This window comes from Parambassis ranga, chromosome 22 (genome assembly GCF_900634625.1).
Source record: "Parambassis ranga chromosome 22, fParRan2.1, whole genome shotgun sequence".
In the NCBI taxonomy this organism is placed as follows: domain Eukaryota; kingdom Metazoa; phylum Chordata; class Actinopteri; family Ambassidae; genus Parambassis; species Parambassis ranga.
The window spans coordinates 1,328,935-1,342,266 of record NC_041042.1 but is presented as its reverse complement, the minus strand read 5'-3'; the positions used below and the strand labels follow the sequence as shown (position 1 = coordinate 1,342,266).

The following is a 13,332-nucleotide window of genomic DNA, read 5'->3' as shown; positions in this document are numbered from 1 at the left end:
CTGGACTGTCTGTAGACTTCTCTTTATGTAGAATAGAATAGACTTTATTAATCAGTATGTACAATCATTAACAAAAACTGCACTACCTCCAGTGTCCACATGAGGTCAAATGAGTCATTGGCCTCTGCATTAAAATGCCCGCAGTCACAGCAGAAACACAAATCAATGCCCAGAGACATCTGGACCCTTTAAACATACACACAGCTTTAAGTACCGGCTGTCTCCTGGGAGGTTTAACCCCTGCTGAGGACAGCGAGGTGGAAAGACTGCAGCTCCTGCAGGCTCCACTTGAGGCTGGCATGTCGACAGACTGCTATGAAAACAGGATTTACATGATCTATGTGGCCACAAGATGGCGCACAGCTACTGCTGAACGTACACTTGTGGAGGTCAGTCACATTTAAAAGCTGCTGCTGCCTGGAGGACCCACTATAGGATGACATCAACCAGTCTGATCCCAGAGGACGAGGCTCTCTGACAGCTAGCATGTAGCAGCTAGCATGTAGCAGCTAGCATGTGTGTAGAGGACTGTTGTGTCTCTGTGAGGACAATATGAGCATAAAGTCACTTTGGCTGAAACAAACTGTGATCAAAGCAGAAAAGTCTTCATGAAGCAACAGACAGAACTGATGTGGAACAATCCAGACTCCCAGGAGGATCGTAATGGAAGTGTGTGTGTGTGTGTGTGTGTGTGTGTGTGTGTGTGTGTGTGCAGACGTTAGCTTGAGCAGAATAATGTGTCTGCTTAAAGGTTTTTTTTTGCTCTCATAATGGAGCTCCGGCTCCTGACGGATGATACGAGCCGCTAATGGAGGACGGAGCGATTAGTCAGAGGCAGACAGATGCTCTCTGCTTTTACCTGAGACGCCGTCACGGAAGCCTCGTCGCAGGAAGACGTGAGGAAGAGGGAAAAGACGAGGACGTGTGTGAGTGATGGAAGACCCATTTTTGTGTCATCTGTCCCATTCTTATGAGCACAATGTCTTGATGGGACTTATTTTGGAATTTAGTGCACCGTAGAGGTCAAAGGTCACCGTGATGTCACAAGTTTGGGCCATAACTTGAAAATATGTGCACAAATTCTGAAGTGTGTTTTACATCGTACGTCAAGATAAACCTGGTTTAAACAGAAGAAGAAAGTTGGAGCTGCAGGTGGAGTTCAGACAGAGGACCGGAAGTGGACGCGCGCTCCTCCACCTCTGGGCCATCTGCCCTGCTGCATCCAGACTCCTTCCTCCAGAGTTGTGCTGCTGTCACGCGTGGTTACGGCCGTTTGAAGCGGCGCCGCTCTGCGTTCACTGTTTCCATGGTGAAGCCGGGTGTCAGCTGGCGGCGGGCTGATAACAGCACAGATCAGCAGTGTGAGTCTGGTTTGTTTACGGCCCTGAGGGACACACGAAGGAACGAGGAGACGGAGACGGAGAGAAAACACCCTCAGCATCTCTGCACTGCGGTGGAGACTCGGCCTCACAGCACCAGCAGCCTGCGGACGCGCGGCGTGCGCGGGTGGAGCTGCGTGAGACGCTCAGCTCTCCGGGCTGCTGTAGCTGCTGTCAGCTACAGAGACGAGAGACGTGACGCTGGAGCTTCTGAAATGTCCAGTCCAACGTTAACATGAGGCCTTCACCACCACACATGTGAAAGATGAACACAAAGACGGCACATCTTCCTCCTCCTCCTCCTCCTGTAATCTCCTCCACAGTGAAGACACAAAGCCTGTCCGTCCTCTTCTTCCCGTCTCTTCTGTTTGTCAGCGCGTCTTTAAATCCTCGCCTCCTCCTCTGACTCACCGTGTTTGTCTGGAGAGGACAAAAGGAAAAGAAGAGCCGTTGTTTGGCTGAAGAATTGATCAGGCGAGCTTTGAAAGCTGAGACAATGGATCAGGTGACCCAAGGCTGTCAGTCAGTTTAATGGATGCAATATGCAGACTCACCACTAGATGCCAGTGAATCCCAGGCACCGCTCCTTTAATAAGGACCCGTTGGACATTTTGCTTCTTCAGACGCGTCACGTTGGTCACATGACCTCTGCTGTCAGAGTGCAAACTAGTCTTGCAGCACAGGAACGCACAGATTAAGAAACATCACTGACTTAATCCAGGACCAACTGTGTTATTTGGATCCAACAGTAACTGGCTCTAGACTCGGTTTAATCCTGGACTAGCTGCACGTTGTGTGTTTTTAGTCCAGTGCTCTCTAGAACCATCTTAATCCTGGGAGTAATTTAACTTTAGGTCAGTTTAATCTAGAACTGCGCCCAGATTAATTTGATCATTTTAATCCAGTTGTTTTAATCCATAATAATATACATGGTATACACAGTGACCTGGATGACTGATAATCCTCATCATATTCTCTGGAATATGTGACGTGTTGTTGGTGCTGTAGCTCTCAACATGTCACAGCTTTGATATCAATCGAAGTATTGATCCTCAGACTGTTGATGTTCAATCAGACAAAAACACACAAAGCCTGAGCTGCACAAACTGTCTGCACAATAATCAGAGTAAGATCTGCAGTGTGTGTGTGTGTGTGTGTGTGTGGCTTTCCTTCAGTTTGGTTCACGTTCCAAGTGTTTGCTGCACATTTGTCAAAGTTTGATTCATTTAATTCACTTCTACACAGTTGAACAGGCCTAGAGCTGAACATTGATCAGTGTTTAGATGATATTGATCTGTGAATTGGTGACAATAACAGCAGCAGCATTAGAATGTTGGTGTTCTAGTGTGTCACACAGACACATAGAGCTGCAGAGAGTTCAGAGGTCATTCCAGCTGCAGCCTTCAGAGAGGTAAGAAGACTTCAGCTGTAAGACTTGATGTTTGTGAGACATTTACTGACAGAGGATCTGTTCATCAGTCTCTGTGTGTAGCTGTGTTTGCTGCTGTAGTCTTTACTGTCTGTCTGTAGTCTTTACTGTCTGTCTGTAGTTTTTACTGTCTGTCTGTAGTCTGTACTGTCTGTAGTTTATACTGTCTGTAGTTTTAACTGTCTGTCTGTAGTTTTAACTGTCTGTAGTTTATACTGTCTGTCTGTACATTTAGTGCTATTGTTTGTAAGTTTTTTAAAGTTTTACCCAGACCCACCCACTGAGGTCTGTAACCACATATAAACCATGTTTCCCCACCAAACAGTTAGAACTGATGAAGCTGCTTGGATGAGCAGCGAAACGTCTTCTAGAAAACTCTACAAGTCCAGACGCCTTGCTTCAATCTTCTCTATGTCTGTCTGTAGTTTTAACTGTCTGTAGTTTATACTGTCTGTCTGTAGTTTATACTGTCTGACTGTAGTTTTAACTGTCTGTAGTTTATACTGTCTGTAGTTTATACTGTCTGTCTGTAGTTTTAACTGTCTGTAGTTTTAACTGTCTGTCTGTAGTTTTAACTGTCTGTAGTTTATACTGTCTGTAGTTTATACTGTCTGTCTGTAGTTTTAACTGTCTGTAGTTTTAACTGTCTGTCTGTAGTTTTAACTGTCTGTAGTTTATACTGTCTGTCTGTAGTTTTAACTGTCTGTAGTTTTAACTGTCTGTAGTTTTAACTGTCTGTCTGTAGTTTTAACTGTCTGTAGTTTATACTGTCTGTCTGTAGTTTTAACTGTCTGTAGTTTATACTGTCTGTCTGTAGTTTTAACTGTCTGTAGTTTATACCGTCTGTCTGTAGTTTTAACTGTCTGTAGTTTATACTGTCTGTAGTTTATACTGTCTGTCTGTAGTTTTTAGGATACAGCATAGCTCAGAAACAGCAGTGCTGAAAGTTTAGTCATGTTTAGACAGATTTAGCTTTAACCTCGAGGTAGGACAGCAGGCAGCACTCCTCTGGGTTCAGGGTAGACGGGGTCTTAAGCCGGATTTACACCGCATGCAAAGCTGCAGCGTAACTGCAGCATAGTGTGAAGCGCTTCATTATAGTCAGTGAGAGTTTTTACAGCAGCCGCGTAGCAGCGCATGTTAGAAGCATCTATTTGCACCAACTACATGGAGCAGACAGGAAGTGAGGCACCAGAACAAAAGAGTTTCCACTGGATAGAGAAGCAGCATTTTATGTGATTTACATGCTTTTTAAACAGACAACATTACAAAGTCACAGAGCAGACACCATCCTGCAGAAAGCCCAGAACCAACTCCTCAACGAAAGGATCAGACAGATCAACTTCACCATAGACGCTCTCATGGTCACCACGGAGCAGACAAGATCACAGCTTGCCACCCTCCTACCCAGCGAAGTCATGGATGAAGTCATTAAAACTGACTGAAAAAGTCCAGACGGCACAGCACACCAGGGGTAAGGAACGACAAAAACGCAAATTCCATAAATTGAAAACCGTTTTCTCTGTTAAAAATGCAGCTAACCTTCACACATGGAGGAGGGAAGACCACTCACCGCCACAGCAGGACACCCAGGACAAATGGGTGAAGAACCTTTCAGACAGACAACTGAGCCAGCCGGAAAAAGAAGTGTTGGCCAAAGGACTCAACTTTGCCATCTCTCCAGAGCAGATTCCAGTGGTGGACCTCATCACAGCCACAGAGTCAGCCATCAAGAACAACAACCTGACAGACACAGAAGCTGAGCAACTCCGCTTGAAAGTCACAGCCACACTCTCCACTGCTAAAGCACCGCCATCCAACCTCTCCAGTGATGAAAGGAAGGCCCTGATAGCACTACAAAAGGACCGGGACATCACCATCTTATCAGCAGACAAAGGAAGATGCACAGTGGTACTCAACACACAGGACTACCACGCCAAAGTGACAGAACTCCTCAGTGACACAGCCACATATGAGACACTGAAGAGGGACCCCACCGGAAACTACAAGAAGAAACTAGTCAGCTACCTACAAAAACTGGAGAAGGACCAAATCATCAACCGCAAGCTCTACTTTCGACTGTATCCTGGGGAAGCCATTCCACGCCTGTATGGACTCCCCAAGATACACAAGGAAGGAGTCCCCCTCAGACCCATCGTCAGCAGCACAAACTCAGTCACATACAACGTGGCTAAGCACTTGGCTGAACTCCTGACACCACTGGTAGGTAACACACCACATCACATCCACAACTCCCAGGACTTTGTGAACAAGGTGGAGAAGATCCGAATGGACCCAGACGACACCATGGTCTCATTTGTTGTCACCTCCGTGTTTACTTGCATCCCTACATCGGAAGCCACAGAGATGGTAAGGACTTGCCTCACACAAGACAGCACACTGAAAGAGAGAACCAACCTAACGCCAGACCACATCTGTGACCTGCTGGACCTCTGCCTGACCACCACTTATTTCTAGTACAATGGGAACTTTTACAGACAGAAGCACGGCTGCGCGATGGGATCACCTGTGTCTCCTATTGTGGCCAACCTCTACATGGAAGAAGTGGAGAGAAGAGCCCTGAGTTCCTTTCCTGGAACCACCCCCACCCACTGGTTTAGATATGAGGATGACACCTGGGTCAAAATCAAGACCAACGAAGTGGAACGGTTCACAGAACACATCAACGCAGTGGATAACAACATCAAGTTCACTCGGGAGGACACCAAGGATAACAATCTGGCCTTCTTGGACTGCACAGTACATATTGAGGAGGACAGGAGCCTCAATGTGGAAGTGTACAGGAAACCCACACACACGGACCAGTACCTGTTGTTTGATTCACACCACCCACTGGAACACAAACTGGGAGTCATCAGGACCCTGCAGCACAGAGCACAAACTGTACCCACCAGCTCAGAGGGGAAGAAGAAGGAGCAACACCACATCAGGAAGGCCCTGCAAACCTGTGGCTACCCGAAGTGGGCACTCATCAAAGCCACAAAAACAAGACCCCCCAACAACAAGAAGAAGGACAACAACCGGCGGAGAAAGAACATCTCCATTCCATATGTATCAGGAGTATCAGAGAAACTCTGCAGGATCTTCAACAACCATGACATCCCGGTCCATTTCAAACCGATGACAACACTGAGACAGAGACTGGTTCACCCGAAGGACAAGATTCCCAGGGAGAAACACAGCAATGTGATATATGCAGTCCAGTGCAGTGAGGAATGCTCTGATCTGTACATTGGAGAAACTAAACAACCACTCCACAGAAGAATGGCTCAGCACAGGAGAGCCACCTCCTCAGGACAAGACTCAGCTGTTCACCTCCACCTCAAAGACAAAGGACACTCCTTTGAGGACAACAAGGTTCACATTTTAGACAGGGAGGACAGATGGTCTAAAGAGGAGTCAAGGAAGCATCTATGTGAAGCTGGAAAAACCTTCCCTTAACAGAGGTGGTGGCCTCAGACATCATCTTTCTACCACATACAATGCAGTGATTCCATCCATTCCCAGGAAGTTTGCACAGACTCACAGTAAGAACAAAGGTCAATCAGTCCCCCTCCAGCAGTTTCATAGTCATTAGCCAGTCGTTAGACACACCTGGCCCAGTCAGCCAGAACATCACAGGTAAGTATGGAAACATTTAGTGCTATTGTTTTTTCAGTGTTTAAGTTCTTACCCAGACCCACCCACTGAGGTCTGTAACCACATATAAACCACGTTTCCCCACCAACAGTTAGAACTGATGAAGCTGCTTGGATGAGCAGCGAAACGTCTTCTAGAAAACTCTACAAGTCCAGACGCCTTGCTTCAATCTTCTCTAAACATTACAAAGGTAAAGACAGGGAGAGAAGCAGCAGCTGTGGTCTTTACCACAGAGTGTCTCGTTGCCCTGTGTCTCGTTGGGGACACAGGGACTCTCCTGACGCAGAAGAGTCATTCCCGTCGTCTCTGGCTGTCAGAGGACGGGGCCGGGGGGCTGTGGCTCTGACGGCCTGAGACCAGAGCTGGTCTGGACCGACCCGAGGCGAGGCAAACCGCTCTGGCAGCTCCCAGGATTACCCTGAATCAAAACCAAATTCTCTAAAAGCAGGATGGACTGGAGGGAAGGAGGAGCTGCAGAAACCTGCCCGGTTGTGGACATGGATGTTTCAGTGAGTGGTAGAATGATGCGAGTCACTCACTGTATGAGAGGATTCTTTCAACGTGAACCTCCGACCATGATGGAGGAAGAGGTCAACATCAGAGAGCCTTGAAGAGCGCTGATGTCCCGGCGTGCTCCTGCAGAAACCTCCAGAGGACGGACGCCAGGACTGCTGCAGACCTTCTCTGAACACATGTGCACATTGTTGAGTCCCTGGTCCTTCAGGCAGAGGGGGACACTTTGTCCACCAGCTCTTCACATCACTGAAGTAAAGAGACAGTCAGAGGACTGAGGACAGTGTGACCCAAACAATGAGCCACAAAGAGAAATGAAGCCTCGTGCCCTCTAGAAGGAGCCATGGTTCTGAGGTGGTTTGACTTGATCAGGTCTCTGGTTCAATCAACTTTTCACTACAACACTGTTACGCATGAGTTTAATGGGTGAGGTGGGAGGGAGGCAGCTCAACTCTTGGTTGGTGTGGAGCGTCCACAGCTGGACTCTGTCTACACCGTCCCACTCAGAGAGCGAGCAGACAGACTGAGTCTACGGTCATTTAAACTGCAGACTAATCCGTTCCTTCAATTCAGGACTGTGTCCAGATTATTTTAATCTTGGACTAATCAAAACTAGTATGATTTTGTACTGGTGTTACTATTAAGAGTCAGTTTAAACTGGGGTTTACAGAGTCATTTTAATCTAAGAATAGCTGTATCTAGAGTCATTGTAATCCAGGACTGAGTCTAGATTCTGAGTCGAATTCCAGTCCCAGGTTAACAAAACATTGTCGTTTTAATCCTGGACCGACTAAATCAAGTGTGATTTTTATCTTAGACTGGATGAACAAAGTGTAATTTTAATCCTGTCAAATTACAGCCCAGTGCTGCAGGAGGATAATTCAGATTAACACAGAGAGACACAGAGCGACACATGCACTTCAGAGATTATTTAGTTGCTACAGGATTCACAGAGTGACTGGAAGATAAAGGTGAGCTGACATCAAACAGCAGCGTCTTCTTCACTGACTGTATTGATTAAAGTTTGGTGCGTGAAGCAGTGCTGCGGGGAAACTGGCTGTTATTAATGTGACTCTTCATCGTGTGGATGGATGAACTGGAGGAGGAGGAGGAGTAAAATTAAAATGTGGATTTAGAGGGATGAGCCCAAAAATGTCACAAAGAACAACGAGTCCAGCTGATGACTGACAGAACATGGAGACAGAAGACAGCATGGATGATGGCTGAGCTCTACCAGAAACAGCTGGATTAGAAGGAGTTACAGCACAGCACCAGCTGAGCAGACTCCAGATTAATTTAACCCAGCGCTAGTCCCTCTTTACGAACTGTTTCCAACGTCAATACAGTGCTGAGTCTTTAATTTAATCCATGGTTGAGCCAACAGTCTTTTAATCCAGGACTAGAGTCCCAGGTGTACAGTACCTAAAGTCATTTTAACTCCAGTCTGACTCTGAAGACTCATCTCTGCCTGTTAATCCCAGGGTAGCCAATGAAATCCAGTATGTGACAGTATGTGACATTTAGTGCAAAAAGTCCAGTGCTAAATGGGTCTATAGGCTAATCCCAGAATTGTACTTACTGTATATTAATCCAGAACTAACTGCAGATTTACTGAGTTCAGCTGGGGTCGGTTTAATTCCAGACTAGCAGAATCTAGAATGATTTTAAAGGATAATTGGTGTTGTTGACAGTTATTGTGATTCTGGATTATAAATGTTCTGGCATATGGCCGTGCCCTGTTTATTCTAATCCAGAACTATTCTAAAATAATCCAGATCCCCCCCCTCCCCACACACACACGCACACAGTTACAGTGAGCAGCGGCTCGTGAGGCTTCGCGCGGCAGAGTCCTCGTTTGTCCGTCAAATCTGCTGCTGTTCATAAGGAGGACACCGGAAATGAGTCAAGGTACTCGTCAAAATAAAAGCCTAACAGTTGACATAATGGTCTAAACCCTGGATGATGTGAAGGCCTAAAGTGAGTTATATGACTCAGAATGATCACCTCGTATTGCATCAGTAATAACTTATATATAATAATTATATAATATATAGTTATATAATAACAAACATGCATGTATTTGTATTGATAATAAAGAACGTATGTATTCTTCGATAATGGTCTGCAGCATAATAAAATGTTTGAATCAAAGGTAGAAATTCAGGCTGTATGTTTTGTATTTAAAGTGTTTTGATTAAAAAATCTTTGGAATTGTGTTTTGACATGTTAATGTTTAAATCCATTAAAAGTCCTAAGCATACTCAGAAAAAAACATATCCACATACTCGGTACAGCTACTTCCGGGTTGTATATTATGGTAAAGTTTTTATCCAATCATATTTCAGCTGGCTTCTGTTGCCAGGTTCTATGAAATCTGCCTAACGCCTTCAGAATCAACGGAGCAGGCGCCCGTGCGCAGTTAATAGCCAATCAGAAGGCCTTAAACTGAGTTGGACATGAACGAGCACTGTGATTGGATGAGCACTCAACGGCGGCACTCTGCAAAATGTCTGAACTAAACCCGGAGATCCGACTGATACCGACGGCTACAGCTGTGTGTTTAACCCATGATGGGTCAGGGAGGAGACAGAGAGCTGCTTACAGATTTACTCACGGCGCCATTTTCCAGACGGACCTGGATCTTGTGTGAGAAAAGGTCGGCTAACACCTGTGCTAGCTAGCTAGCCTGTTCCAGCAGAGGGAGGGACCGGGGCTGTGTGTCTGTCCCTGTGTCCACTGCTTCTGCTGAGACGTCAGTCTCGACATAAAAGCGTATTAAAACTTAAAAAGAGAGAGAAAAGGACGTATTGATGCAACTGAGACGCAGATAAACTCTACAAAAGAGCCACCGAAGAGAAAAGAGAGCAGGATTTTATTTTCAAATAAGCAGCCGCTGGAGGAGTGAAACAGAAACGGCCGAATCTGCAAAGGTTTTGTATCGTTAGGCGTTTCAGGGGTGCCCCGTGTCTTCTTCTTTGTTTTAGGCGTATAGTTACAGCGCCACCTAGAGGACAGGCATATGTACGATGTGTGGATGTGTCCTAAGTGGGACCTCACTGAAGGCCTAGGTGTGATATGCACGGCCCGCCACTGAGTTTCATGATAGTCTTATCTTGTTTTATTGTATTGTTTTTAATTACCGATAAAACTACGTAATGCCTGTTTGCTTTATTTTGAAATACCGGGACCGGAAGCTGCGCCGTTCTCCGCTCTGCGCAGCTTCACCGCTCCGTTCGCTCGCTGACGTCTCTCACCGACCGGTGAAAATCCACCGACAAGTCGACCTGACTGACCGCTTCTCCCTCTTCTTCGCCGGAGCTCACAGCAGCCTCACGGCATCACGGAGCCCCGACTCTCCTCCTCCCGTCCTCTCCCTAAAGGGCCGCGAACAGCCGCTGTCAGCGGGGACAGGACACGGAGCGGGAGCTGCTTCCCCTCAGGATGATGGATGTAACTCCGGCACTGACCCACGGACGAGCATTCCGGCGGACCAGCAGCGGGGACTTTTGAACATCCCTCCGGTCGCAGGATCCTGACGCACCGAGGGCTTCTCTCCTCAATTTAAGTGTGTTTTCTACAATGTCACCATCAAGGAGACGCGGCTGAGGCTCCTGCTCCTCCTCTCATTCCTCCGCTGGCCGCATCTCTGTCCACCGCTTCTGTTCGCTAACGTTAGCTGCGGCATGAGCAGAACCGGACCTGCCCGTCACGTCTGACCGGGGCTTTGGGGTGGTGGTGGTGGTGGTGGTGGTGGCGGGGTGCCGTTGAGGAAACCTTGGGATTTGTGGATGACAACCGGTCACCGGGCCGGATTCCGTGCGGAGGGACGCCGGCCGGAGCGGGGGAGGAGGAGGAGGACGGAGGAGGAGCAGCAGCAGCGGGGACCGAACTGACAACCTCCTCCCCGGGGGGAGAGAAGCAGCGAGGCGGCCAGAGGAGGATGTGAAGATGGGTTTAGTTTTCGGTCTCCTGTGGCTGTTTACCGGCTTCTTGCAGGGCGTGCACGGCCAGGGCGTGTACGGTAAGGACGTCATTAACGCGCAATTAATATGTTGTGAATTGATTTATATTCACGTGCACGTTAAACGGTGAATTAAAGTGACGCAGCAGCAGCACGCGGGCAGCGTTTACCCGGAATACCACCAATACCAACGTGACCTTGTAGAGGGATTTAGCGCGCGTGTGTGTAACTCAGTGTGTGTGTGTGTGTGTGTGTGGCAGCCTACCTGTTGTGCCTTTAGGCCAGGCATGGATGTGATATGAAGCAGCCGTGTGTGGCTCTGCAGCAGCAGCAGTGTGTCTTCAGGGTGTCTGTGGGAGTCCTGCAGGTCTCTGTGGGACCGTGTGGACGGTGACATGATGTTACCACCGCTGCCTTTTTTTTATCCGTCCTGACACCTTTATTTTATTATCATTACTGTAACAGCCAGTACAACATCCTGGTCTCCTCATTCTTCTGGTGTCATGGAGGCATCTTCCATCTTCTACAACATGGTCTTCATCCGCAGGACGTTGAGAAAGGAGCTCGGTGTTTCAGATATTTACATCACAGATCAGACCAAAGTTCACCGTGAAAACTCTCGATGGACACATTAACGTCCACATTGTCTCATTTTAGTCCAGCAGTTCTCATGGCCTTCATCTGCACATGCTCAGTCCCTGTCATGTGACTTGTTTAGGTACCGTGACAACCACTGAACGCTTGCTGATGGAGAGTGTAGCTGAATGATTCACGTTTTACTCACAGCCTTCCACCACACGTCACGTCTTCATCGGCAGATGTTCTGAAGTGTTAACATGTCGTGTGTTTAGACCAAACACCATCTGCTGACGAGGACGGCGTGACGCTGCTGAACGATCCAAAAATAAGGAAAAGGACAAGGATCAATTCAGTCCGAAGAGTTTTCTCAGTTATCACAATGTTTGAAAATGAAGTTTTCTCATGTTCACCACCAACCAAGCTCCGTCCTCTGATGGAGACCATGAGATGTGGTGGAGAGCTTGGTGGAAACAGTGGTTACACGTGCCTTGAGTTCTGGTTTTATTTTGCTAAACTTCTAAAGATGGGAGTCCTCTTCATGCAGTTTTCTTGACTTATTTCTGGATCACTCAGCTGCATCTCACCGGCTTCATCAGCAGATGTTCTACTCCTTCCTTTTTAATAACTGCATGTAGAATCTTCTGGTCCTGTGATTGTAAAGAAAAGAAAGAGAAGCTTGTTGCAGGCGGGAATCATTTGGTGTTTAATAAAAGAGTTTTAACATAAAGTAGGATATTAAATCTGATCAAAACATGAATGAAAAAAGATGTCGCCTTCGTTAAAGCCTCTCTTAGATGTGATCGTTTTCTCTTTCATCTTGCTGAAATGCTAAATCTGAATCTTTGATTTTCAAGACAAAATGATCAGTTCGAATAAATTATACAGACAATTTGTTTCCATTTCTGACACAAAGTAAGCAGTAGATGAACAGATAATTGAAAATGATCAGGCTTTTAGTGTAAGTGCTTTTAAAACCCGTTCTATAATAATTCAGTCTGCGTCTGTATCAGCATTTATTGATATATTCTTGTAATGTTCCACAATGCGTCTGCAGGATCATGTTTTATTGGAGACTCTTTGCACCGTGAATCAAAATATCTCCGCTCTGACCTTATAAAAATACATCTACAGCCTTTTATGTCGGTAATATTCCTACGATAAGCCAATAGGGAGGCTCATATCCTTATAGGGTGTTTTTTACTGTAATGTCTGCAGCAGACACTGCCTGTTAACAGTGCTGTCTAACTATATGTCCTTGGAAGATTCTTGTGTGTGTGCAGTCGTGCATTAAAGCATCAGTCATTCAGCAGCGAAGCTCCTCTGAGGAAACACTCAGAAGATGATTTGTGTATTCATGCTGTGTCCAGCTGCAGGACAAACACAGGAAGGAACGATGGGAGGGAGTAATATGAGTGTAGCTGCTTTCCTTCATAATGCGGCTCAAAGAGTCCAATTCCAAGGTAACCAGTGGAAAAAAACCCACCACACACATTAATCCCCAAATTTTCAAAGATTTTCTCTCTTTAAAGGACACTGCTCTCATTACAAGCCAGGAAACACTCTAGTGCTGAAATGACAAGATCGGTAACCAGCGGTGACCTCCAAGGCTGAGAAATTAAGCCTACAATACGACCACAGGGGGGCGCCACATATTTATGTCAATATTTGGAAAATTGACCCCAAATTAATGTTTTCTTCCTAAGGATAGAAAAAAAATGCAGTTCCTCTAGTGGCCATTTGAGGCTGCCTCCAAAGTTCTCACAGACCTCAGTGTTAAAATGACCAAATTTAGAGGCAGAAATAAACAAAAG

At 46.4% G+C, this 13,332-nt stretch overlaps 1 protein-coding gene across 1 annotated transcript in view; it reads left to right on the top strand.

The window, feature by feature from the left end:
- Positions 1 to 10,771: 10,771 nt before the first annotated feature.
- The window catches only part of mdga2a (MAM domain containing glycosylphosphatidylinositol anchor 2a), a 44,313-nt gene continuing 41,752 nt past the window's right edge, over positions 10,772 to 13,332 (top strand). Inside the window, exon 1 of the mRNA XM_028395573.1 lies at positions 10,772 to 11,002. Coding sequence (XP_028251374.1) covers positions 10,930 to 11,002 — 73 coding nt within the window. The 5' untranslated portion in view covers positions 10,772 to 10,929. The remainder of the gene's footprint in view (positions 11,003 to 13,332) is intronic.